This window comes from Neophocaena asiaeorientalis, unplaced genomic scaffold (genome assembly GCF_003031525.2).
Source record: "Neophocaena asiaeorientalis asiaeorientalis breed wild unplaced genomic scaffold, Neophocaena_asiaeorientalis_V1.1 scaffold66, whole genome shotgun sequence".
NCBI classification, from domain to species: Eukaryota; Metazoa; Chordata; class Mammalia; order Artiodactyla; family Phocoenidae; genus Neophocaena; species Neophocaena asiaeorientalis.
In genome coordinates, this window is record NW_020172677.1 from 669766 (window position 1) to 697273 (window position 27508).

At 35.6% G+C, this 27508-nt stretch overlaps 1 protein-coding gene across 1 annotated transcript in view; it reads left to right on the forward strand.

Annotated features, from left to right (window-relative positions):
• Positions 1–5: 5 nt before the first annotated feature.
• The window catches only part of PKHD1L1 (PKHD1 like 1), a 152064-nt gene continuing 124561 nt past the window's right edge, over positions 6–27508 (forward strand). Inside the window, exons 1-10 of the mRNA XM_024739724.1 lie at positions 6–78; positions 1894–1983; positions 10899–11043; positions 12159–12267; positions 16453–16510; positions 17751–17844; positions 20905–20958; positions 21676–21749; positions 22661–22703; positions 26582–26652. Of these exons, the coding sequence (XP_024595492.1) occupies positions 6–78; positions 1894–1983; positions 10899–11043; positions 12159–12267; positions 16453–16510; positions 17751–17844; positions 20905–20958; positions 21676–21749; positions 22661–22703; positions 26582–26652 (811 nt within the window). The remainder of the gene's footprint in view (positions 79–1893; positions 1984–10898; positions 11044–12158; positions 12268–16452; positions 16511–17750; positions 17845–20904; positions 20959–21675; positions 21750–22660; positions 22704–26581; positions 26653–27508) is intronic.

The window sequence follows — 27508 nt, forward strand, 5'->3', positions numbered from 1 at the left end:
CCGCGATGAGACACCTGTGGCTCTGGGGGACGTGGGCCCTCTGGGGGCTGCTCCTGTGCGTCGCAGACCCCCGCACAGGTAACCCAGTTGGGACGCCAGGGAGGCAAGCCGGAGAGGTCCCTGTAGACACAACCCCCGCTGCCGGGGTCGCGGGAGAGGCTGCACCGTCTGGCACTGGCCCTGGGACGAGGCTGAGCGTGCGGCTGCATGGCGATCCTGGGGACTAGGTTAAACCCTTGCCACGAGGGTTGCTGCTTGAATTATGGAACCTCACCCCCTCCATCCCTGGTCACTCAGTTGAAAAAGAGACGGAAATTTGGCTGGGGCTTGGGGACGCAACCCAACTCCTCCCTTTTCTCACTCTTGTTGGGTCCCTTCCCCTTTGAAGGGAGGACAGGGTCTCCCAGTAAGATAGGAATGGGTCTTTGTGGCGGGTGTCAGTCATTTCCAAGGGCAGCTGCCCAGGGCCTTCAAAGTAATACCCAAGAGAGGGCTGGGAAGAGACTGATAAGATAAGAAATTGGAGTTGTCCGTGGAGATAACGGGGAGGATGAACCTGAGACAGGTGAGGAACCGCGCTTCTATGAGATAGGATCCAGCTCCCTCGCTGGAGTTTCCTACTCTTGGCTGTGGGCTGCTCGAAGTTACAAATGTGCCGGCAGCATGAGCAGCCTTGGAGCTCTTGCCAAAGACAGACCCACAGCGCAGAGTCCTTGGGTCTGGGGGGTAGTCATCTTTATGCTGGAGAGCTTTTGCTATTGTAGGTGAAGTCCACACTAAACTTTTCTCAGGCAGGAATGAACTCAATCATAATTTCTTTACCTTTTTCTCATTCATCCGTTTCAAACAATTTAGGTGGCTTTTCTTTGTGTTCCCACTTAAATCTTTCCACCTATCCTGAGAATTTGTTACTGGATCTAATAATTACCAGATCTGTACAGTTTAAGCAGAAAATAAATCCTTTTAGCCATGATGTAACTTTGAGTTATTTTGAAGCATTAATTTCAGTTCACCAAAGAAGCTGCTCACTCACCCCTGTGTTTGCAGAGGCGCCTCTTTGTCTAGAAGTCTGTCTTTCCCGTAGTTGGTCCAGTCTAGCTAATTCATGTTTGCTCTCCCAGATGCAGCAGGAACACCCTTCTTTCAAGAAGCAGTGTGGATGAAATGCCCCTTCTTAGTCACGTGGCCCCTGTGCTCTCTTCTGTCACTCTGGGCTCCCTAAGCTGAGCTTTTGGAAAGTTGGGACTGTCACAGATTTTTAAATGCCCAGGAACCTAACACTGTTTGTTGAATGAATTAGTGACCTTTACATTAAGAACTCACTGTCATCAGAAGGCTAAAAAGGTCCCAGAACTGATCTTCCCTGAAGTCTTACTCTGTCACAGAAAGCAATTACTTCTTAAAACACAACATTCCTTTTTTGTACCTAGACTATTCTTTCAATTTACCTGGCTTTGCATTTCTTATGGGCTTTGATAATGACCTATTTCTCCACAGAGCTGTTTCTCCAGCGCTGTCTGCTGCTGTGTGGGCTGATAGCTGTAGTTACGGAACTGCAGCTAGCAGAGCACTACATGAAATTAAGGGTCTAATAAATGTTTTATAATATGATAGGTAAGAATAATGAAAATGATCATGTATTATTCCTCTTCTTTGTAGCATGTAAGACAGTGCTTTGCATAAAGCCAGTGAGTATTAACAAAGTTAATGACTGACTCCCTGTCAAGTCACTGGTTAGTAATAGAACCAAAAATAAAACCTAGGTGTACTTACTTTCTGTCCTATAATCTCCATGATGTTTTTCTTACACCATTGTAATTTGTGGTACAAAATTTGGTGCTGGAAATGAAGTACTTGATGCTTTTACTTCTATTGTACTTTAATATCTTTCAGATGGCTCTAAAATAATTCCGAAAGTCACAGAAATAATACCTAAATATGGCAGCATAAATGGAGCAACAAGGCTGACTATCAAAGGAGAAGGTATTGTTGCCTTTTTTTTTTTCATCAGGGTTGAGGTATTTCAAAGGCTGTTTTACATTTAGATTTAGGGTTTTTTAAAAAAAATCCACTAGAGTTGCTTCTCCATTTGGCCAGAGTAGTGAAACTCTATCCTCTTTGACACCTAAAAAAAACCCTGAAAGTCTCTATCAACCTGACCATCTGAATTTGTATCATAATTACTTGCTGAACTCAAAGGTCTGGAATATAATGATTGAATTGAAAGAAACATCTTTAACCCAACTCTGCAGTTACTTACTTTGTTCTTCATGGGTCTAATAACATTTATGTTTATATTAAATATAACATTTTGGGGGGTTCTGGGAGTAGGATGTTAGTAGGAGGGTATGACAGAGAAATAGAATGGTAATGAATGGAGAAAGACAACTGAAAGCAAAGCTTTGGATCCCTTCTTCTGCCACCCAATCCTTATCATATACTTCATCAAAACATGGGTTATGTATAACTCTCCTTCCCTCGTCTTGGGATGAAAACAAAGTAGGCAATTAGGGAATATATTTAATAAGCAACTATTCCTAGGATTAAATAGAAATATGTGGTTCTTTTAGCCATTAGGCCTTTACGATCTAAATGATAGTAGTATTCAGATGCTTACAAATTTTTGAAGGATGGGAAAGAAAAATTTTTTAAGAATATTAATAAAAACTGTTATTTAGTCTTTAAAATAAGAAGAACAGTGAGAAGTTTTTGGAATCAGAAAATTGACAAAGCAAGATATTTAATAATTCTGTTGTATGTATTGAAATGTCTTTCAATACTTCTAAGTAAAATTTCTGTAGAATTTAATCTCAATGATACACTTGAAATGGTTTGAGCCTCTAAATTGTGAACAATATGTTTTGGATTAAAGTGTGTTTTTGTTTTTTTAGAGTTAGACACCTGGAGACAATGTTTGTTAAAGACTTTTAAAAATGTCTTTATCCATAGCTCCCTTATATTGTATATTGCTGTTAACATTTGGTTAGATAGTGTGTTTGAAAGCTATTGGGTTTCTAACAGAGATTTAAATGCCATGAGAGAAATGTCCAAAACAAACAAACAAACAAACAAAACAATAAAATTGCTCAGCTATTTCCTTCTGCCTCAAGACCTGCACTTTTTCTGATCCAGGTACCATGGCTTGAGTTTAGGTACATAAACTCAGAGCATCCCTAGTTAGAAATAGGAAAAAACAAAACAAACCATTCCATTCTTAAGGCATTTTGGAAGAACATCCTTATTAACCTAGCTATAATCTTTGCTCTTTGGTAGACTTTCTGAGGCTCAGGAGTAATCCTCTTACTTAGGAAGCACAAAGTGTCACAGTGAATTTCTAGTTTTCCCATCAGTTTGTATTTCTGGATGCTTTTGGCAAAGAATTATAGAATAGTTAAATCCTATTTGAATTGCAGGTACCTGCACCCCACCCTGATGTGTTTTCCCTCTTCTTGCTTTAACCACACACTATAGGGACTGAAATTGTGATACCTTATGTCTTTCTAAGAGGCTGAGTCTAAATACTGTTTGGGGGGCCCATGATATATACAGAATGTGTGTAAAGTAATGATAATGAATTTACAAAACACACCAGACCGCCAAAGCTACATGAATGTGGTACTTGAACAAAGTTTATTTGGAGGAACTACATTCACATCATCCATCAGTGCTGTGTCTGACTCATACTCCATGTTTAGAATTGAATACAGAGATAATTTATTAATCACAGAAGAACACTTTCTAAATAGAATTGTAAATGCTAGATCACCTAAATGTTGGTCCCCTATGACTTTAAATTTTTTTATTTTTATAAAGGCCACAATGAAAATGTAAAATAAATATTTGACTTGAGTTCTCTGAAATTCCACCCTCTGAAAGATCTATTGTTAATGTTTTTGTGTATTCAAATGACTTTTGTCTATTTTCACACCTAATGAAACTTTACAGGCAAAAATTTGCTACTGCATTACTTTGTTCTAAAGGCTATCTTCAGGAGCCAAAGGTAAAATTTTACAATTATGTAAATATTATGTATTATGTATAATTTTACAATTATGCTGCCCAAGTAAAAGCATCTTGAGGGCTTCCCTGGTGGCGCAGTGGTTGACAGTCCGCCTGCCAATGCAGGGGACACGGGTTCATGCCCCGGTCCGGGAAGATCCCACATGCCGCCGAGCGGCTGGGCCCGTGAGCCATGGCCGCTGAGCCTGCGCGTCCGGAGCCTGTGCTCCGCAACGGGAGAGGCCACAACAGTGAGGGGCCCGCGTACCGTAAAAACAAAAAACAAAAAAAAAGCGTTTTGAGCAGTGGCATGACCGTGGAAATCATTGTATTTCCTTCTAAGATGACTGATTGGATGAGGAGTGTTATCATTTTGATAAGTTCTGGAGTGTTTCTAACTTTATTGTGTTTATTACTTTATATTCGTGCCTTGTATTTCTCAATTGTCTTCTTTGATATTTATCTTTGTTAAAAAAAAATCTGTGAGCCGGAAGGAATAACTTTTTACTTTTGGTTCTTTTTTTTCTAGCTATTTCCCTATTACAATGTCTAGCACATATATTGTTGTTTAACTGAAGTGGTGAGTTATGTAATTTTTGCAATATTATGGAAAGCATATAGACTTTAGTCGGGTCCGACTGGCTTTCAGCTCCAACTTTGCCACTCCCACTGGGGGACTGGGACAAGTTTCTTCTCTAAGCCTCAGCTTCCTCATCCGTGAAATGGGATATTAATTCCTACCTGTTGGGTCTATTATGAATATTGAAAAGGATGATGTATCTAAGGCACCTATACATATCTGCTCCATAATTTAGAGCTATTTCATATTATTCTTTTGCATTTATCTTATACAGATGGTTTCATTTTTTAGAAGTTATGCTCCGTCACACTGCACCATTTTTTCCCATTGTTTTGAATGTTACAGCTTTTAAGTAGGTTTATACACTCTCAACCCTGCTTTTTTTTTTTTAACCAGAGAAACCCAAAACAGCCTGCATTGTACATGGCAACTGCTGGCTTTGACAACAAATGCATTTTTCGTGATAGCAGCACAGGCTGCTATCAGGAGACCCAGGTTTGGGTGCCTGGCAAATTCTGTCTCCAGTTTTTCTGCAAAAGGAAAAAAATACATCAACATATCAGGAATTTCCATCTGAAGCCTCGACCTTTTCTGTTTCCAGGGTACACCCATCCCTTCCTGTAATCTTTGTGCTTTGGAGTACTTCCAGAGTTATCTTCTTTATACCCAATTATTTATTTAGAATTATACTTTTAAATTAAAATTATTTTTTTAAAGGTGATTCCTTTCTATTGCTTTTTAACTCTTTGGAGCTAGCTACAAAATTAGAAATATTTCTGTAGTTTTTTTTTTCACTAAAATTTATAATGAGAATATTTACAAATCTTATTGATTTGGTTCATATTTTCCTATATATTTTACTCCCAGTAAATATATATATCACATATATATCACATATATATGAGACACATATATGTATGTGTATATATACATACATACACATATAATATTAAAACAACTCCTAAGCTAAAAACAATATATATCATCTTTTGTTGGCATTACTTTTTTAATTGTTTTTTTCTTAGGAATGCTGAAGAACAGATCTGCTGTTACCATATCACTGATGTGACATATGCCTAATAGGAAAACAAACACATGTATCACTTCCTGAGCCACGCTACAAGTAAAACTTTCTATTCTTTAGTTAGTTGCCAGCAGCCCTTCTGTGTATTCCAAACTCAACGTGAACGCCAAAGATAAGCAGAAATTGGCAAAAGGAAAGAGTGGTTTTACAAATAGCTTGCTTTTCTGTGTTTTCATGTATCTTTTCACAATTCCATTTCAGCAGTAACTGCCTTCCTATATTCAATACTGCGAACTCAATGCAAATATGTTTCACATGTTCAATTGGTATGTTTGTACATTAGCCTATTGCTGGATGAGTCCTGTTCGGTTAAGTTTTAAGCTTAGAATAAGAGAGCAGCATTTATTAAAATCCCTATCTTTTGTTGAGTTTCTGCTTACTTCTATGTATAAAGAATAGGAGAGGAGCTAAGAACATAGGGTCTGGAGGAAGTTACGTTGGATAACTGGAAATAGCTTTGTAATGTGCATTTTTAAATATTACTTTTCTCTGAATATCACAGGGATGCCAAGCTGGCATCTACAACCTGGGTTCGAATCCTGGCCACCCACTTATTTGTTCTGTTATTTTTTTAAAAACGATATTAATACTGACTAATAATAACTATTTTGTGACTTATTATATAATAAGGATATATATTAATTGAGCTCTTAACCTGTGAGCCAGGGACCATGTTAAGTACTATATATAAATTCTCATTTAGTCTTCCTGATAATTCCTGCTAAGTAGATTATTATGGTCATTTTCCTGGTGAGGAGACTAAGACTGAGAGAGTTTATGTCTAAAACTAATGCTCAAGTTCATACAGCAAGGAGTTCACTGGAGCTGGGATTCTAACCCAGGATGTCAGGGTCCAAATGCCCTTTCCTGTACACAACACTGTCACCTAACATGCAGTGTTAACCAGAGCTGTGGCACAGGGCTATGGCATTTGATGAACATTTGGCATAGCGAAGCCCTACTTCCAGTCCTGTGTTAAACCAGGCAGTATTCATGTTGTCTCATAGACCTTTGTAGAACATTGAAAATGTTCAGTAATTTAAAAAGCCACACCACAAACCTTTGGCAACCCCAGTTCAACCACTTTAACTAGTAAAGGTTAATGTGAGCACATGTTGTAGTGGTGATTGTTTTGTTGAAACATACTTGAAAACTACTGACAATTTAAGGTAAATACCTAATATTTATTTTTTTCTAACATTAATAATGTAAATACTTAGGATTTAAAGAGTTTAGTGTACCTCTCTGGGTTAACCTTTTTTTCCTGCTGATTTTATTATTGTACTGTGGGACAATGTGATCTGTAGCTAATTAAGTTATGACAGTTACATAGCTTATACATTTACATTAATGACATGGATGCAGATCTTTTAGTGTAAAAGAAAATGTTTCATAATTTCAAAAATATTTTAGTCATCAATGTGGCTATACTGTTTTCTTAATCTTAAGAATTTGTGATATTCAGAGAAAAATAATATGTAAAAATGCACATATTTTTAGAACTCAGAATTTAGGAATTTTAGATTTTGAAGTAATCTGGACAAAACATGTTTATTTACTAATTTGACTTTATTCAAAAAAATGTTATAACCTAGACAACTTTGTAGATTCACTGTGCATACTAGAATAGTATTAAGTACCTTTTTAACATTTTTATTAGAATACTTAATTTTAGGATTTAATCAATAGAACATTATCCGATTATCTTACTCATAGGTTTTATTTCTTGGGTTTATTTCAGAATTGAATGTGGTTTCAGCAATATAACATACTTTAAAAATTATTTTATTGAAGTATAGCTGATTTACAATGTTGTGTTAATTTCTGCTGTGCAGCAGTGATGCAGTTATACATATATATGTATATATACATTGTTTTTCATATTCTTTTCCATTATGGTTTATCACAGCATATTGAATATAGTTCCCTGTGCTGTATGGTAGGACCTTGTTGTTAAAATACTTTTATGTGGCATAAAAATAATTGATGTTTACTTCCAAATCTAGTTTGAATTTTCATATATTTATAGTAAGATTAAAATAATCTTCTGCTCTGTTTCACATCATCCATTTCTCAGTTTCTGTTGGATCATACCCATCAGCATGCAAACATACTATTTCACCCACCTGAAAAAAAGCAAAAGCAAAATCATCAACTGTCCCCTTGGTCCACACCGCCCCCTTCAGCTACCCCATTTCTCTGCTTCCCTTTACAGTAAAACTTTTAAAGGTTACCAGTATTTGTACTCTTTACTTATTTTCCTCCATCTTCTCTTGAACCCATGCCAAGCAGTCATTTATACATTGCTCACTGAAACAGCATCTTCACCCCTGCCCCCAGTCTATTCTCACCCTGCCCCATTCTATTTCTGGAGCAGCAGCTTGTGAATCTTGAAAAATATATGTTAGATAATACCACTTCTCTGTTTTAAAGCCTCCAATGTTTCCACACTCATAAAAACAATGGAAATGCCTCCATTTCTAATCTCATCTACTGTTTCTCCTGACTCATACTAATGCAACCACACTTGTTAAGCCTTGAATCCACAAACATGCTCCCACCACAGGGACTTGGAACACCCTGTTCTAACTAAAATGTGCGTCCCATAGATATTCTCATGGCTTACTCCTTCTGAAAAGCTTCTATCATGACCATCTATGACAAGTGCCTTCTTGGCATCACCTCTGATATCATAAATGTTGCAAAGTATTCCCTGGGCTCTTAATTTACTTTCAATGTCAGCTTCCCTGGTAGGCAGAGCTGTGAGTAGTATACATGGTCAGTAACTTTATAAGGAGGAAAAGGTGGTCCAAGGTAAAGATATACATCAGCTCCTGGGCTGTGGCAGATGACTTGACTAGTACAAGATTGGAAAATCAGAAATAAGAAAGTCTTGGAAAGAGACTGGTGAATGCACTCACGACAGTGAGCATGCAAATCTATAGGTCTCAAGTTAATTTCCACAAGAGAGTATCCCCAGCAGAGGAAATGGAACAACTAGGTCGATTGGATAACTTGTTCAGGAGCTTCTCTCCTTGGCCACCTGAGTGCTTGTGCAATGGGCCTCTGAACAGAGGGCCATTGGTGAAGGCTGTGCATGGACCAACACCAGGGACTCCCTTTTACCAACACTAAGCTACCTACCGCTGTTGCTGAATACCTGTTCTGTCAGTAGCAGAGACAAATACTGACTGTCAATGGGGACTGTCCCTCAAGAAGTACACCCAGCCACTCAGTGACAAGTCGACTGCATCACTCTCCTTCCCTCATTGACAAGCAGAGATTCACTGTTTCTGGAACTGACACCTATTCCAGATATGGGTTTTGCCTTCTCTTTCCACCATGCCTCTGCCAGCCTCATCTTCTGAGAGCATACAGAGTCTGAATTACTGCCATGGGATGCCATAAAACAGGGCCTCAGAACAAGGAACATATTTTATAGCGAAAAAGTAGTGGTAATGGACACATGACCATGAACCCTGCTTCACCCTGAAACATGTGGCCTAATAGAATGATGGGACAGCCTACAAAAGGCAAGACTAAGAACCCAGCTTGGGAGCAACATCCTGTGGAGTGGGACGCTGTGCTCCATCATGTGCCATATGCACTGAGCCAGTGGCAGATCCACACTGTTGTTTCCCAACAGATAGAATACATGGAGCGGGGAGTGAAGGGTTATTCCCTGTCATTATCACTCCCAGTGATCCAAAAATTGAATCTGTGCTTTCTGCCCTTGCAATTTTAGGTTCTGCTGGATTCTGGGTCTGAGTTTCCAGATAGAGGATGCTTCTGCCAGGGGTCCCAATATGGGTTCCACTGAACTGAAACTACCACTACTAACCGATCAGTTTGAATTGAGCAAACATAAGTAATAGACTGGTAGAGATGGTCCATTCTGATGATTGTGAAGAGGGAGGGTTGCTTTCACCTAATGCAGATAAGGAGCAGTATGTCTGGAATTCATGGTATTCCTGGAGCATCTCTTGGCTTCCATGTGCAGTGATAACTGAATAGGCATAGGTGGCAACCACAACCAAACACAGGCAAGGCAACTTTGGGCTCAGATCATCAGGACAAAGGTTAGCATCACTCCATTAGCTGAAGTGCTGGCTAATGGTTAGGGAAATTACAATGGGTGATAGAGAGGGGACATGCATATTAATTATAGCCTCAGGACCAGTTGTATTACTGTGGCCTGTTGCATGTCCCACTAACCCTCTTGTATGAAATCTTTAGCAGAACTGTTAGGTGGCCACTGCCTTGTAGACCTGACAATGGATTGTACTTAAAAGTAGGGCCTGAGCATATCTGTATTGTACAAGGAATCAACTGTGTCAGATGCCTTTCTTACTCAGCCTCACATCCTGGTTCCCGCCTCTTATTCTAGCCACAGAAGTGGCAAAAAGTTCCCCATGTACTTTGACTCCATCTGTGCTTCCAGCTCTAGCCTCCAGGTCCCACAGCATGTCTTTGTCCCAGGGCTTCTTTGATGCAGTGACTTGGGACGTTGGAACCCAGATGGCATATACCTATGTGCAGCCTAAAAGTGCAGGAAAAGCCATGTCCCCCACGGGGAACTGTCAGCTCATGGGACAGGATGTGATGAATAAATGCTTCTTCCCATTGATTCTTTGCTTCTGAGAGGCAGTCTATATTTTCCTTAAAAGTCTTTTCCAGCAAGATTGAACCCCAGCTGTTTTCAGTGGTGTCCAGGTTTTCTTCTTCAGGTTTTCTTCTCTCTTGTCCCTAAGGGATCACCACCCAAATAAACTATCTACTTGCAAGTCCTTACCTCAGATTTTGCTTTATAGGTACTCAAAGTAAGGACCCCATGTCTTATAAAATCGTGTTCCCTTTGTCTCCTCTTTCTGTGCCCTTTAGCCTGCTGTTTTCATAGTAGTTATCTCCACTAGACATAGCATCTGGTGGTATATATTTGTATATTGTCTGTTTTTCCACCCCTCCCCACCCTATTACTGGGATATAAGCCATTTGATTACAATGCACTTAACAACCTGACAAATAAGTTTTCAAGCATTGCTTTTATGAATAAATTAATTAAAGGCTAATTTTCATGTTTCCAAAGAGGATTACAATCATAGAGGTGAATATGAAATAGATTAATTGCTGGCATCAGTACTATTATTATTTATTCAATGATGCAATACGAAATAAGTGTTGGATCTTTGAAAACAGAGTTCCATTAATAATAATTGAGTGCTTTCATTATTCCAGGTTTTGCTCAAGCAAACCAGTTTAACTATGGAGTTGATAATGCTGAGTTGGGAAACAGTGTGCAATTAGTTTCTTCTTTCCGATCAATTTCTTGTGATGTAGAAAAAGATTCAAGTCATTCAACTCAAATTACATGCTATACAAGGTATGTTTTAAAGTATCTTTAATAAAATGATTTTCATCATATCAGAACCACAGTTATGCATATTAGTATTATAATAGTTTTATCACTCTGGCTATTACAATAATGTTTTTCTGATTATCAGCTATTTTTTTCAGCTATTATTTTTGATTTCATGATGTTTAGACTATTTTATACCTTTATTATATTCAGTTATAATACTCTTTCCACATACTGGCATGATCAAAATACATTCTAGGGCTTCCCTGGTGACGCAGTGGCTGAGAGTCCTCCTGCCGATGCAGGGGACACAGGTTCGTGCCCCGGTCCGGGAAGATCCCACATGCCGCAGAGTGGCTGGGCCCATGAGCCATGGCCGCTGAGCCTGCGCATCCAGAGCCTGTGCTCCGCAACGGGAGAGGCCACAACAGTGAGAGGCCCGCGTACCGCAAAAAAAAAAAAAACTATATCCTTTCCCAGGTTATTAAAGCTATTATCATTATTGATCTTTTTTAGAAGATAAATGGCCACTATTAAATTGTGATGATGCTCTTCAAAATATCAAAATTATGCCTTCCTGTCCAGTTTGATTAATTTTGTTCAGAATCTTGACATAGTCATTAAGATTAAAGATGATCATTTTGTAGATTGACATTTCAAGTTCTTTACTATCAGCTCAAATTGATGTTTGTTATTAACAACTTAGGAGAAAAAAATTAATCATTGTAAATGGCAACTTTCAGTACTGAAACAGGTAGCCCAGATTTCAGAGGATTCCATCTACATTAGGCTGTTTTTCAGCTTACTTAGGGAGAAACATTATTAAAACTTTTTAAAAAGTAAAGCATAAAATAATTGTACCGAGATGATATGTTACTATTTTAAATGATTATTATATTTGTTTTCAATAAGCACCAATGCATTAGTCAGAATAAGCATTTGCCTGGGGTCTATAATGTTAGAATTTGCAGTACAGAGTTCAGGATGGAGATCATCTTCTTTCCATAATATAAAATTGAATTTAATTGTATAACAATTAGAATTTCAGACACTTCTTTTCAAAAATGACATGTACGTTAATGCTATATATTAAATAACAGAGTTTTGCATTCCTTATGTGTTCTTCATTTGCTTTCCAGAGCAATGCCAGAAGATTCCTACACTATTAGAGTCAGTGTGGATGGGGTTCCTATTGCAGAAAATAATATCTGCAAAGGTCACATCAACAGCTGGGCCTGCAGCTTCAATGTACGTGGCATCTCCTCTCTAACTTACGTATAATCGATAGTACGCTTTCTTTCTTGCGGAACTGGGTTTTTATTTTTTAATTTTATAGATTGTTATCTATTTCCACATTAAATAATTTACTAGCATGTAGCTAAGTTTAATTTCACCCACTGTTAATTATCTTCTGTAGTAATGGAAGCTCTTTTATCATTTCGTGTTTACCTTTTTAGATTAATTTTATTAATGAATTAAACTGGTATACTTCCAAACTATTTTCTTGTTCATGCTGTTTTTTCTCTTTCTCCATTTCTGCTCTTAGTTTGATTTTCCTTTTTCTGTTTTCATCAGACTCACCTTCATTTTAAATAGAGACATAACTCTTTTCCCTTTCTTTGTACTTCCTAATGCAATGAGATAAGACGTGACTGCATGCAGCACAGAGCCATTCAAAATTTAGTTACCCTAAATATAGGTGTTCACTATAATAAATTTTCTTCTAAGGACCATCCCATATATTTTAAAAAATTGTATTTATGCTTTAAGTTGTCAATTACCAAGTGCTGTAACGTTCCAATGTAAGATGAAATGCTGAGGAAATTAGTTATGATTTCTGTCCTCAAGAAGCGTCTACGATTCCCAAATATATTGCCAAATATGAATCCCAAATATCTCTGGCTCCCTTCTCTCTCCTTAAATGTGGAGCCATCTTTTGTTTCCTAGAATAAAATACCAAAATGGCTCCAAAGCAACCTAAATTCAACAAATCTCAAACTGGGCTTCTCGTATTCCTCCTTAGCCCTACTTTTTGTCTGGTATTTCTCACACATCTCAAGCTAGAAACCTGTTACATCCTTGGTTTCTCCCTTTCCTTCATCTTCAGCCCCAAACCATGATGATCCTACCCTGCAAATTCGCTCTAAAGTTCGTTGTCCCCTTATCTTCTTTCCTGACATGGCCTTGATTTTGATTCTGGCCTTGTCATTTCTCACCCATTATCGCTGTAGCCTGTTGGTCTCTCTGTCCTTCTTCATTACACTGTTCACATGCAACATTCAAGACCATGCACGTTATTATTCCTTTCCCCTGTTCTAAAGAAGAAATGTATTATTTCTAATGTATGTACAAATAATGTTTTATATGATTTTTTGTGATATTTCTAATAATAGGCTTCTTAATTAGAAATATATTTATTGCTATTTCTGAATAAAGTTTAACTATCAATATTATCTATTTATTGATAATTCTTACAATGGAAGATGAGAATTTAGCACCTATATTCTTACATCTATTAACTTGTACTGTGTAACACAACTCGCAAGCTTAGCTTCAAGCAGCAATAATTTATATTGCTTATGTAGCCATGGATCAGCTGTGTGGTTCTTCTGTTCTGGGCAGAGCTAGACTGATCCCTGTTGGACTTGCTCGTGTGGCTGTGGTCAGCTGCGCATTAAGTAGGAGGCTTTGCTGCTCTTGGCTAGGTGCTTTCACATTTGGGAGGCCTCAGCTGGAACAACTGAGCTGATCAGGCTTTGTTCTATATAGTGTCTGTACCCTCCAAAAGTAGCCCAGAGTTATTCATATGATGGAGGCAGGGATCCCTCAGGAGAGCAGAAGTATGCAGGGAGCCTTTAGCCCTGGGCTCAGAAATGTCACGCTCCTTGAACCACATTCTAATGGCTGAAACAAGTTCCAAGGCCAGTCCGTATTCAAGCCTCCATCTCTTGATGGGAAGAGCTGCAAAGACATTGCAGGTGAGGATGCAGAGAGAGGAAAATTATAGCCATGTTTGAGATGAAACTGCTACCCCTTCCCACCTCCAACACACACAGATATCCTCCCACTCCTTCTCTCAATTAGATTTGCCCCAGTTTTGGTTAGATCAATATTCATAACAGGATTATGTCTGTATAAGTAATATTCATAGCTGAAACAAGTACTGTACTGTGACTACATTTCTCTCTCATACAGTATTTTGTTTTGCTTGGAGTTAATAACTGGGTTTTTATGTGTGTGTAGGTATTTGCCTAGTTTTCTGTGTATCAAACTCTGCACCAGAAATATGACATTTTTTTAATGTATTTAAATCATTAGGTAATTTATCAAATCATCTTTGCCTAAAAGACATCACTCCTGAATTCTTTTGTGCTCCTTCTCCAGTCTGGACAGCCTGTTCTCTAGATGTGCTGCACAGCAGTCAATCATCATGGGGTCTCCCTTCACCAGCTTTCTGGGGACTTCCTGCCTCTCTCCCTCATGTCACTACTTGCTCCCTAAATCTTATGTCTTCCTTTTTCTTGATTTACTACTCCCTCATGTTAGTGGAGCAAAGTGTACTTAGAAAATAAACTCCTTCTACTAATAGGTTAAAATAAAATCCTTCCAATACTAAAACTTCCATGCTACTCTCACATTTGGTTGACAGTTTAGTTGGGTATAGAACTCTAGTTTGGAATTTTGAAATCATATCTCCATTGTTTCTTGGTCCTGTGTCTTAAACAACCCATGGTGAAGGATCATCTTTTTTAAAAGTTCCAGTCTGTTGTGGCTCAGTATTATGTAAAATACAATAAAAATGTCACAGCAATGTCCAGTTGTTTTAAACGTCTCAAAGTGCGTACCCTTACTTTTTGTTCTTATCAGGACCAATAACTTTTGCACACTTTTATTGGGTTGTTTAAAACCCTTTACAAAATTGCAGACTTGTAGCATCTAATTCTCATACTATTTTCTGATTTTATCTTTAATACTTTTTATCATTATCCTTGACTGCTGTTATTATTCAGACTAATTATTCTTAATTTTCAGAACCTTCTCCCTCATTTTCTATTTTCTATAAAATAACTTGCTCTGCCATCTTCATTGATTCTTTTCTTTGTAGATCGTGTATTAAATTGAAAATCTGTTTCTAATCTAGCTCCTCAAGTAATAATAGTAACTAATATGTTGTTTAATATGCACTCTTCAATTATTTTTTGCCACAGATGTAATTTATATGAGTACACTGTGGCTTAGAGAGATTGATTTACACACAACTTGGTAGTTCCTCTAGCTTTTCCCTTACTACTTCTAAAAATGATATTTTGCCCAAAGTCCATTTGACTAGGTATTATATTACTTATTACTTTTACATAGATTCTCCATTAACCATTTCTGAAGTGTGAAAGAATGAGTCTGAAGTCATTCTTAGCCTCAAATTTCAAAATTTATCTCTTCTTGGAAGTCTGAAAGAAATCTGTCCTTTTACTTTAAGTATCTGGGCATCTTTCTTTTAGGTTATTCCTGAATGAGAATTGGGGGAGGGGACAGCTGACATTTAGTGAGAGTCTACTTTGTGTTAGGTTATTTTTCTTATATAATTTTTGTATTCATGTAGAGGCCATCTTTTTCGCCACCAGAAACCTTCCTCCTCCAAAAAGCTTCAGTTATTCCTCAAAATTACAGCCCATGTTTCTGTCCTCTTCTGTTTTTCTGAGGTACCCTTGTGTTTGTGCAGATGGACTGTTCTTGATCTATTTCTAGCTTGTTTTTCTCCTACATTATTTGTTTTTAGGTGTAGATGTTGATCTGCTTGTATCCCAGTTATTGAGGAAACTTTGTCTATCAGCTCTGCTTTTTGCCGGTTCAGAATTAACTTTGTTTTTCAAATTTCCCTTTTGTGGTAATTATTTCTCATTTTGTCTTTTAAAAAGAAGTTGGCATATGTTTACTTGAATAATAATAGCCAATGTGTCAGGCGGTGTTCTAAGTATATTTTGTATAATAACTCTAGAAAATTATCGTTAGCTTAGTTACTAAAGCTTACTCTGATGAACTCTTTCCAAGTTTTGCTTCTATGTTTTTGAAAAATGCTTTGTTATTTTTCCTTTATAATCTTAACCCAAAGTAGGCTTTCTTTAATTTTATTCCACCAAATTCTTAAAAGTCTTTACCAGAGAGCCTTATTACTGTGGTTTGACTTACACTGATAACAAAAGGATGATTGAATTTTAAAATTCCAAGTAGAAACACTTTGAAATGAAGGAGGATTTTTAGGGAGTAAGGAAAAGATTTTGAATAATCAGAGTAATATTCTAAACTTTATTTCTCATATATATGACAGTCATATTATGGATATTGTTCAAATATAAATAATGTAAGAAGCCGAGATATTTCATAAAACTAGGACCAAAATAGAGATGACTGCTTATCAACAATATTATTTTACAGGCAAAAAGTTTCAGAACCCCAACAATAAGGAGCATCACACCTTTATCTGGAACTCCAGGTCTGTTACATGACAGCTGAAATATCTTTTTTGTTTATAATAGTTAATTAATTTTTAGTACATAAACTTATTATGATACCTAAAAATTTATAAGTAGCATTTTCTGATTATAAAACAACTAAAAAAAATTTTTAATGCTTTTTAATAGCTGCATCTGAATCTATTATAATGTATTAAACTTTCTCTCTATTAAGCATTAGTTTGCTTCCAGTGTTTATTATAATAGCTATAGTTATACCAATTTATAATTCCAACAGGAATATATGAAAATGCCTTTTTCTATAACCTTAACAATTCTAGGTACTCATTTTATTTCAAGAATTTATGTGAAAAATTCTACTCCTATACCTTCTTCTAGGGCGCTGGCCCTGGCTCCACCCGCTCCAAGCCCAGTGGACACTGGGTGCTGGAAGGCAGGAGGCCTTTTTTCCTTTTGTTTTTTTTTTTAAAAAAGAATTTATGTGAAGCATATAGTTGGGTTTTTTTTGAATATTTCCAGTTCTTTGACTTATGTAATTAATTTTGTATTTATTAACCATCTGTATTTCTTCTTTTTATAAATTATTGGTTCATCTCTCTTTTTAAGGCTAGTCATTTTTTTTCATATTAAGTTGCAAGAATTCTTTGCATTTTAAGAATATTAACCATATATACGTCATAGAGATGGGAAATATTTTTTGAATTTATTGTTTGCTTTTAAAATGTATTAGTGATGTTTCTGTCATTCAGACACTTAATTTTTATTATCTAATCTGTAGATCTTAACCTTTGTTATTTCTCCCTTTATTTTTATGCTGTAGAAGATCCCACCATCCCGATTATACAAATATTATATAAATTTTCACTTATTTTTCAAGAGTTTGTATGGTTTTATTGTTTATATTTAATTTTTATTTCACCTAGAATTTATTTCACTTTTTGGCATAAGGTAGGGATCTTATTTACGTTTTTTTCAAGTAAATCACCCATGACCCAAGCAATATTTATTGAATAATTCATCCTATCTTCCACGAAACACCTCTTTAAGCTATAAATACTTATAGATATCTCTTTAATACTATAATTATTTGTTCATGGTTTATTAGAACTTTCAGAACAATGCTAAACAATAGTAGTGAGCACAAGATGTAAGCGTCTGGATGCTTGTTTTATTGGGAAAACCTCTAAAGTTTTCGTATTAAGTGTATGGGTATATGGATAGATAATCTTACACAGAGCTTTTTCTTTGTTTTGTTTTTAGGTACACTAATAACAATCCAAGGCAGAATCTTCACTGATGTCTATGGAAGTAATATAGCACTAAGCTCAAATGGGAAAAACGTTAGGATTTTAAGGTAAGTTTTCGATGTGGAGACGTATTCTTATAATTCATAAATGAGATATGATATCCCATGAATAATGGGTCCAACGATATTAAAAACCACTACAATGTGATGGGATTAACTAGTGGTTTTCAGCCATATTAGAGGAAGAAAAATAGACTGTTGCCATGATTCATTGACAAAGAAGCAATGGCCAGTATACCCTTCTCTTTTAGTATGACATAATTGCTTATTTTTCTATGATGGATTTTATTTATAGAAGGTACGTGGAAGCAAGTCCAATAGTAATTAAGCTAAAGTCACAGAACTTCATCACTGGAGAATTTTGTTACTTAATCTAACTGCCTCATTTTGTACATATTAAACAAAAACCTCGGAAGCCTGGAAGTCCATCACTTAGTCAAGGTCAGGAGGAGAACACAAGTCTCCTAACAGGCAATTTGGCACTTTTTCTGCCACATGTCATGTGTGGGACAGTGCTGAAACTAAAAACTGTCAATAGTTTATTAACAGGCTAGGATGTGAATCCCAGTTCCTCCATATACTAACTGTGGACCAGATGGTAACATTGGCTGGTTACCTAACATCAAAAAATACTAGTTGTCCACCTTTTGGGTAGGAAACTAGCACTGTCACTAGAGTTATCTTCCTCTAGCATAGGTGGGGTTATCTCAGTCCTGCCTTGAAAGACTGAAAGTCCTGTCCACTTCCTACAGAATCAGTATCATAGCTTTCAAGGTGCTTCATGCTTACTGAATACATATGTAAAATGAATAAATGGATAAATAATAACTCAGACAGCACACATACACATACATAAGCATATATAATTTTGTAAAACATGCACTTTGAAAGGTTTTACTAAATGAAATAAAGATAATTTATCTGGCATTCTGTGGAGTAGAACTCTCAGTTAAATCACATTTGTATGAATCTATAATATTCTAGAAATAGTCATGTTGATCTTATAATAAAAGAACTACTAAAATAGAGAAACAAATATTTAACATTTCATATGGACAGTTTAGTATAAATAAAGATTTTGTGTATTTCCATATAGTTGAGTGTTATGAATATCTTTTTTAAAAATTGAAGTATAGTTGATTTATAATGTGTTAATTTCTGCTATACAGCAAAGTGACTCAGTTATACATATATATACATTCTTTTTTTATATTCGTTTCATTATGGTTTATCCCAGGACATTGAATATAGTTCCCTGTTACACAGTAGGACCTTGTTGTTCATCCATTCTATATGTAGTAGTTTGCATCTACTAACCCCAAACTCCCAGTCCATCCCTTCCCCACACCCCCTAGTGTTATGAATGTCTTATATTCCAATTCTTAATTTGGGTTCTCTAAGTCATCCTTTCCCTAATGATGGCAGAAAATAGAAAGTTTACCTTTCAAAGTGATTCCTTTTCTTTCTCCACTGTAGTTGAAATTTACTTCTGTTTAATACAAAGGAATGGATAAAAATTATTTCATGAAATCACAACATCACAGTCAGAAGAGACCTCAGAGGACAGGCTACCCAGCTCCTATACTCTGGTAACCCTGAGATACTATACATAAATAGAAAAAAATTCACACACCTATTAATAGGAGGGACAAAGGTTTTAGAGCTGCATTTATCTCATTTCTACCACATTCATTGTGACACTGGGGCCCTCAAGGCATTTCACTGTGCCTGAGTTCTGTTACTAGGAAACAATGGGCCGAGTCCTGGGCAGGATGTCAGGAGACCCAAGTGATCAAGCTGCTTTTGCTTCTCACAAGTCTTGTCAATTTGGCCAAATCTCCAAATTCAGACCAGGTGCAAATGATAGAGGACATACAAGTGACTGAAGAACCTAGTGCCTACTAAGGCACTTTTGGTCTAAAAGATCAGATGTGAAAAAAAGTTAAATATATGTATTTAAGGCCGAATAGGTTAGTATTACCATAGAAAGGCAAACCCAGACCACTTTGGGAATTACGGGGTGCGGTTAAGAGCGCACATTGGAGTAGGACTGTCTGGGTTTGAATTCCTGCTCTGTCCCTTACTGGCTGCAGGCTTGGGCAAACTACTTAACCTCCCTGCCTCAGTCTCTTCATCTGTGAAATGGAAGGGTAATAGTTACTAACCCATAAGGTAGTTGCAAGGACTAAATGTGGTAAGTGCCTGTAAATGTTTGCTGCTAAATGTATTATTTAGTTGCAGCGAGGCAAGAAGTTAGAAAGAGAATATGAATTCATAAATCTCTAAAATGGTTACAGTAATTCAGTTTACAACCTAATGTAATGATCAAATGAAAGAATTTGTGTGTATATTAAAAAGTTCAAAGTTCTCTGCAAATAGAAGTCCCTAATTTTTATAGTTGAGGTTTGTATCTGGCCTTATTTTCAGTGTGGGATTTGCTGTCCCAGAAGCTGGGGGTTTGTTCTGATGGTGCAAAGAATGTGATAGCAGTCAGTTACCTGCAAGCCTCTGATCTCCTTGGGTTCTATCAGCCTTAAAGCAATGGGTCGACCTAGTCAGCTGGGGAAACGTGAAGGCAGATTTTCCTCTCAGCTTCTAATCCTTCTCAGCTTCTTTTTCCCATTTCATTGACACTGATGCTGTTAGACATCCTCTTCATCCAATTACTTTGTGGGACCTCTGCTGTGGGCCTTGTTTAATTCTTATAGTATGAAACTTAACTAGAAAATTATATTTTGTATTTGAATTAATTGAACTTCAGGTGGAAGAGTCCCCATTATCTACATTTTCTATTCCCATAGTATTTATCACTTTCTAACACACCAAATATGTTGTTATTATCATGTTTATTGTCATTCTCCCCAAGTTAGAATGTCAGTCCTATAAGGGCAGGGATCTTTGTTCTGTTCACTGATGTGTTCCAGTACCTAGAGCAAAAACTGTAGCATAATAAGTGGTCAGTAGATGTTTGTTGAGTGAATGAATGATGGATAATAATAAGTGATTGGGAAAAAATATATAAGGTAGCAGTAAACTTGGTGGGAGGAGAGCATTTTGAAATAATGTATTAAACACAATTTGATCATTTCCAATAAAATATTTATACAGAGTTTATATTGGAGGAATGCCCTGTGAACTTCTCATACCACAATCTGATAATTTGTAAGTAATTCAATTAATTTTCTTTAGAAAAATAAATAGTAGATACAAACATACTAGTAAGTAATTCAAATAATTTTCTTTAGAAAAATAAATAGTAGATACAAACATACTAGTAAGTAATTCAAATAATTTTCTTTAGAAAAATAAATAGTAGATACAAACATACTAGTAAGTAATTCAAATAATTTTCTTTAGAAAAATAAATAGTAGATACAAACATACTAGATTTAAATAGTAATTTCTAGCAATATTGCATAGCTGAATGCTTTATAACATTATAAAGATTATAACATTATAATGCTTTGTAATATTTTTACAGTAAATTATCAATCATTTATATAGTTAAATGTAACCTGATATCTACTATCTCCAGTATAGTATGATATGAACTGCTTTTAGATTATTTTGAGAAAGATGTTTTGAGAAATACCTTTATCAAATAATTGTTTCACTTGGTAATGTTTTAAATTCTTTGAAAGGAATATCAATGGGGATAACCAAATTAATTACAAAATATTTAATTTTCAAATGAAGTTTTATTCAAATAACTTCAACCAAGACTGGGAAGTATTTTCATTTTACAAAAATTTTTGTTGTAGCAACAGTTTCTATCCTGATATATATTCTGAAATTCATAAGATGTTTTTAAGGGAAACACAATATTTTAAAACTTTAGTGTCAATATAAACTTTGAAATTAACATATATATTTTATTAGGTATGGTCTAAAACTAGATCACCCAAATGGAGACATGGGTTCTATGATTTGTAAGACGACTGGAACTTACATTGGTAAGTGTCAGTCGTCATTCTTCATTGTTCTCAGAAATGCCTATTTCCTTGTTTTGTATTCTCTTAGACCTCTCCTGTGGCCTCATCCCTTTTTTTTAAAATTAGCATTTCCTCTTTACCTTGGCTTCTTTTCAGTGTCATGTAAGCATGTATGAATTACCTTTTTCTAAGGTTGACATTGAAGTAAGCTTCTTCAAGTTTCTTTTTTCTTTTCTTCTATCATCCAGATGATTCCATTACTAATTTACCTGTAGCTTTACTTTTACTGTTTTTTTCTCCTTGCTCTATGTACTTTAGACTCATAAACCTTTTAGTTATTGAATGAGCTTTATTCCTTCTGTCTCAGGACCTTTGCAAACTTCCCATCCTGAGAGTTTCAGATAAAATGTCATGTCTTCAAAAAACCCTGATCCCCAGCTTTACATTCTCAAAGTTCGTTCTCCTTCTGATTGATAGCTTTATCACAGTTTTTAGTTCTCTGTGTCATTGCTTTTGACTGACTGTATCCTCCACTTGGCAGTGTGCTCTTTGAGAAGAGCAAACCGTGTGCTCACCCTGCATCTCTCAACCCGTAGCTGAGTGTCTGACTCAATTAAATAGCTGTTAAATGAATGAAAGAAAATTGAGGGCAATATGGTTACATATATATTCTTTTCTTCTCCTTCATTCATTATTATATTTTGTCAGGTTTTCCTGGTTATAACCTTGAGACATATTATTCTGTATATCTTAAAGTACTAGGTACTTTAAGATATTTCAGTTTTCATTTCTTTGAGGATTAGTAGACGGTTGCATAATTACAGTGTTAATTTTATATTTCTTTTCTTTGTTTTAAATCAGCTTTATAATACAGAGTTATTGTTCTCCTGTGATTGAGAATTTAATTGATTGCGTATATTAATTAATTCCAGGTCATCACAATGTCAGCTTCATCTTGGATAGTGATTACGGAAGGTAGGTCATTTTGTAAATAATAATTTTCATAATTAATTCAACTGGGTAAATAAAATAAAAGTGTACATTTACTTTGTGCTATATAGATCCCTAGATTAAAAAATTAATCCCTTTCTTCCCCCAAATTAACATTTAAGGGATCTGTAACTCCTGTTCACTCATAATTTGTGCCTCAGACATGGCCTTCCAATTGTTGGGAAATCTAGCATTACCTAAAACAATAACTAAAAAAATCTTTGACTGTGATATTATAAAGTGTTATTTTATGTTTTGTCATCCTTCTTATTTAATTAAAATTGTTTTATAGCTAAGTAATTAAATTTTGATTTGAACTAATGTAAGAATAAATAAAACCTCATGGTTAATATTACCTGATAATGGTTTTCTCTTAAAGTGTCAGGACAAATAGAGTTTTGAAAGATGGTAGTTATAGCTTTTAATTGTTCATTTTAACACCAATGTTAATATATTTATGATTTTTACTAAAACTAGAACTTATTTCCAGATATCCTAATTTCAGTCAGAAAGACCATCACACGCTTACAGAAATATCAGAATATGCAAGTCTCAACACATGTTGCAAATGTCATATTATAGATAATAATAATGAACATTTAGTAGCAGGCATGGTGTTAGGCACTTTACATATATTATCTAGTTTAATACTCCCAAAGAACCTATAAATTGAATGTTATCATCCACCCCATATTGCACACTGGGAAAATGAGGCTTAGGAACATTAAATAATTTGCCCAAGGATATTCAGCTAGTAGGAAGCAGAGCTAGAATGTGAACTCATGCAGTCTGACTCCAGGGCCTAAGCCTTTTATTCCAGTGCTCTGCCATGACTGATGGAGGGTTTCAGTCACAGAACCACATCTCATCAGTATTTAACATCCTGACTCAGGATTCTCTAACATGGTGGGATCACCCCACTCCTGGAGTATTTGCAAATGTTGGGGGGTGGCATTTGTTGTCAGTCCCACTAACTATAGCATGCTAATGGCGTTTTATGGGCAGGACCATGATGTGCCAAACCTAAATGAATTGTTCTTCCCAAAATGTCATAGCATCTTCCACTGGGAAAGTAAGCTGGTTGATAGAAATCCAAATAAGTTACAAGATTTAGCCATGCAGTCCTAATATGTCAGTAGTAGACCAATGATAAAATAGGTCTATTGATTTCTTTTTTGTCTCTGAAGAGAGACTCAGTGCTTAGAAGTTTGGAAAGAGTGGCAATATTGTAATCAGAGTAGATGTTATTCCTGTTCATTGTTTACAGACTGCAAGAGAAGGGTGAGATTTGGTCCCTGCATGTATGGAAATGCAGTTGAGTCGGTGAAACCAAATCCATTATCACTGTATTTAGGCATGAGCTAGTTCTAGACACCTAGAGGCAATATGTTTATTACCAAGTTATAAACCTGGGCTGGACACTGTTTTTTTTAAATTGTGGGTCCCCAAAGCACAGGGACTATATTTTCTTTTTAAAAAAAATTTTTAACAGTTTTTTGGGCTGTGCCACGCAGCTTGCAGGATCTTAATTCCCCGACCAGGGATTGACCACAGGCCCTGGCGGTGAAAGCACCAAGTCCTAACCACTGGACCGCCAGGGAATTCCCACTGGACACTTCATTATAGAATAATATATACTGCTCTAAAATCATGAAGAATATTATAATTCAAGATAAGCCAGAGTGGATGATATGTAAATGGTGCTAAGATTTACCTTTATGATTTACATGGGGCAAATGACACAGTCCCATGACTTAACTGTGATTTGCTGCAAGGACATGGCCTACTTACATATAATTTGATAAGATCAGACAATAGGATTTTATTGAAAATACTAGAGAAATATGTCAGAAGCAACAATTACTCAGTTTTAAATTATTTCATGAACTATATATGGTTCTTTTATGCTCTCAATGTCATTCTTCCTAAGGTGAGAAAAGTGACTTCTTAGTCCTGAGTCTGTATGAAAGGTACTAATTGCCAAATCCATCATATGTTTCTCAGAGAAATAATTACCCAAAAATAGAACATTTGAGTGATCAAGCTTGAATGTGATTAATAAGTATACGTAAGTCAATATGTGGCATTAACATGCCCCCAATTTTCAATTTTAAAAAGTCAGAAAATTTGCACATATATAGGCAAAAATATTGCATAAAATTGTTAATTCTGTGATCTTGACTTATAATCATTTTTTTCCTTTTTAAGCCAATGGATTTCCTTTTGTATTAGTGTCTCAGAATTTAAGAAATTGTGTTTCTATATAAAACAATCTTATGAATTTAAGATAACTGTTAAAAATATGACATTTACTACTTGAGAGCCTAGTTTTAAGATTACATGGCATTTAAAAACATTATCATTTTATAAGTTATAAAATCCATATTTTACAAATTTCAGGAGTATTCCTGAATATCAGATGAACCAATTAGACAGTATTGTGGCACCCATTCTGTATTTCTTTTTTTTTTTTGAAGTTTAGTTGATTTACAATGTTGTATGCATTCTGTATTTCTTTTAATAACCAACCTTCTCTCTTCTATTACCCCAAGTTCAAACAACAGCTGTTCCAAACTGATAAGGTTTAGATGAGGCTCGCTTAATTGAGAAATGCCTAGTCATTATCAATGAATTAGTGAAAATCACCTCAGTGTCATACCAAATAAATTACATTCAAATTTTATTTCAGGAGGCAATTTTCCCACCAACTTAAAAAGCAGAGTTAATTTTTCAGATGCAGGATCTGACCCCAGACAACATTGTCGGAACTGGCATCATTTCAGATCTTTGAGAAATCAGCTGAAAAGCTTATAACATAAAAATATAAAATCTAGTATGAACTTCTTAAATAACTAATTTAGCATAAAATATTTTCAGGGACTCTTTAGCTTTGCAAATGCAAATTATAATGCCTGTGTTAGACTTATAGGGAGTTAACTCTTGGTCTCCACCACAAGATTTGCATTATCCTTTTAGATTCCAGTTCATTGTGTTATAATTATGGTGAATGGGTTTAGGTCTTAATATTAGAATTTCTTAACTTTTCTAATTATGAATTTAATTGAGGTAATTAAGAGAACAGCATTTAATTTTAGGATCAGATTCCTTCCTTTCCTAATCCTCTAGACTATGGAAGTGCAAGTATGTATCTGTCAAAAATATGAATAGGTTCTGTGTTTATTAAGGGTGACTTAACTCTGGTGGACTGTTGTGAACTTGCTGTCATCCATTTGTATTCTCATGTAAGTTAGTGGCAAGAGAGGAGAACTGTGTAGTACCCAGGGCTCTGGACTCAAATTCTATTTCTGCTACTTACTGTCTTTGTGATCTTGACTAAGATAAAAATTCTCTGAGTTTTACCTACTTCATGTAATATCAAATTGAAAATTTAATAGCATAATAAATTAAAAGCGTAAAAAAATCTTAGCTTAAAAGCTTAAAAATCTTAGCATACCTGATAAGTGTTCAATAATGTTAGTTATTCTGACAGTAAATGGGTTATAAGAGCATAGAGCACTCTGGGGTGGTCATCAGTAGAGCCCAGCTTTTATGAAGGGCAGTCCTCCTGTCTGTTTATTTTTTATGTTAATATAAATTCTTACTTTATTGAAGTATAATTTGCATATAATAAAATGTACATATTTTAAGTGTACAATTCAGTGAGTTCTGACAAATATATCTTCATGTATTTGTGTTATCAATAACTAAATCAGGATGTAGAATAATTTTATCCTCCTGAAAAGTTCTTTCCTGCTCCTTTGTAAATTATATGATTTCTATCACTAAAGTAAAAAAAAAAAAAGAAACAGTTTCCTAAAATAAAGGTCATTTTTAAAGCAAGAATTTTTACTTTTTTTAAACAGGAGTTTACCACAAAAAATGGCATATTTTGTTTCTTCTCTCAATAAAATTTCAATGTTTCAAACGTATGCAGGTATGTGACCTTTCTGTGTGTGGGGTGGGGGGCAGGAGAAGAGATATTTCATCAAATCAAATACAACAGTGACTGTAAAGTGTACTATATTATGTTACGTAATTCTAAGAAAGGAAACACACCTAAGATGAGGAGTGAAATAGGAAGTCCTGACATTAAGCTACGATCCTGAAAACTACATTTCTGGTGTAAGGTTGATTGAGAAATACACTTATCACACTAAAAGAGACAGCAGGGAAACTTGTGCATCTCAACTTGGGCTGTTGATCAAGGGGGAAAAAAAAATCTCTGCTGTCAATTGAAACCACAAACCAGCACTCTCTGAGATTTATGCTGTCAGTGTGGTCCAAAAGAATCCTCAAGCAGATCATAATTTATTTTAATTTAATGAGGTCTAAGGTTGGTAGTGCCCCTAGGCGAGTGTCAGAAGCAAACACAAACCCTTCTGGAAGAATAATACTTCCTTCCGGGTCTGGGATGATTCAGATTTCAAAGGTGTTCAAATGTGAAAAAAATGTATGTCTTGGAATCAATCAAATATGATCTATCCTGGCTTTTTCTAGAAACTTATTTAATGTGAAACTTCTATGTGAAAATACATAGAACTTCGATAGATTGAACTAATAAGGGTAAATTTTAATAAGAATCTACCATATGTTATGCACTGGGCTATTTTACCAATATACCTAAGACTTTTATATATAAAGCCACAAGAATTCCAATCATAGTTAATATATTAGTATATGAAAAAAATATAAGATGTTGGCCCATAAATTTAAGGAAGATTCATTCTTCAAGAGCATAGAGAAGAGGCTGTTCTCTTTGCCTTCCTGTTTTCTTTTGGAACCAAACATCT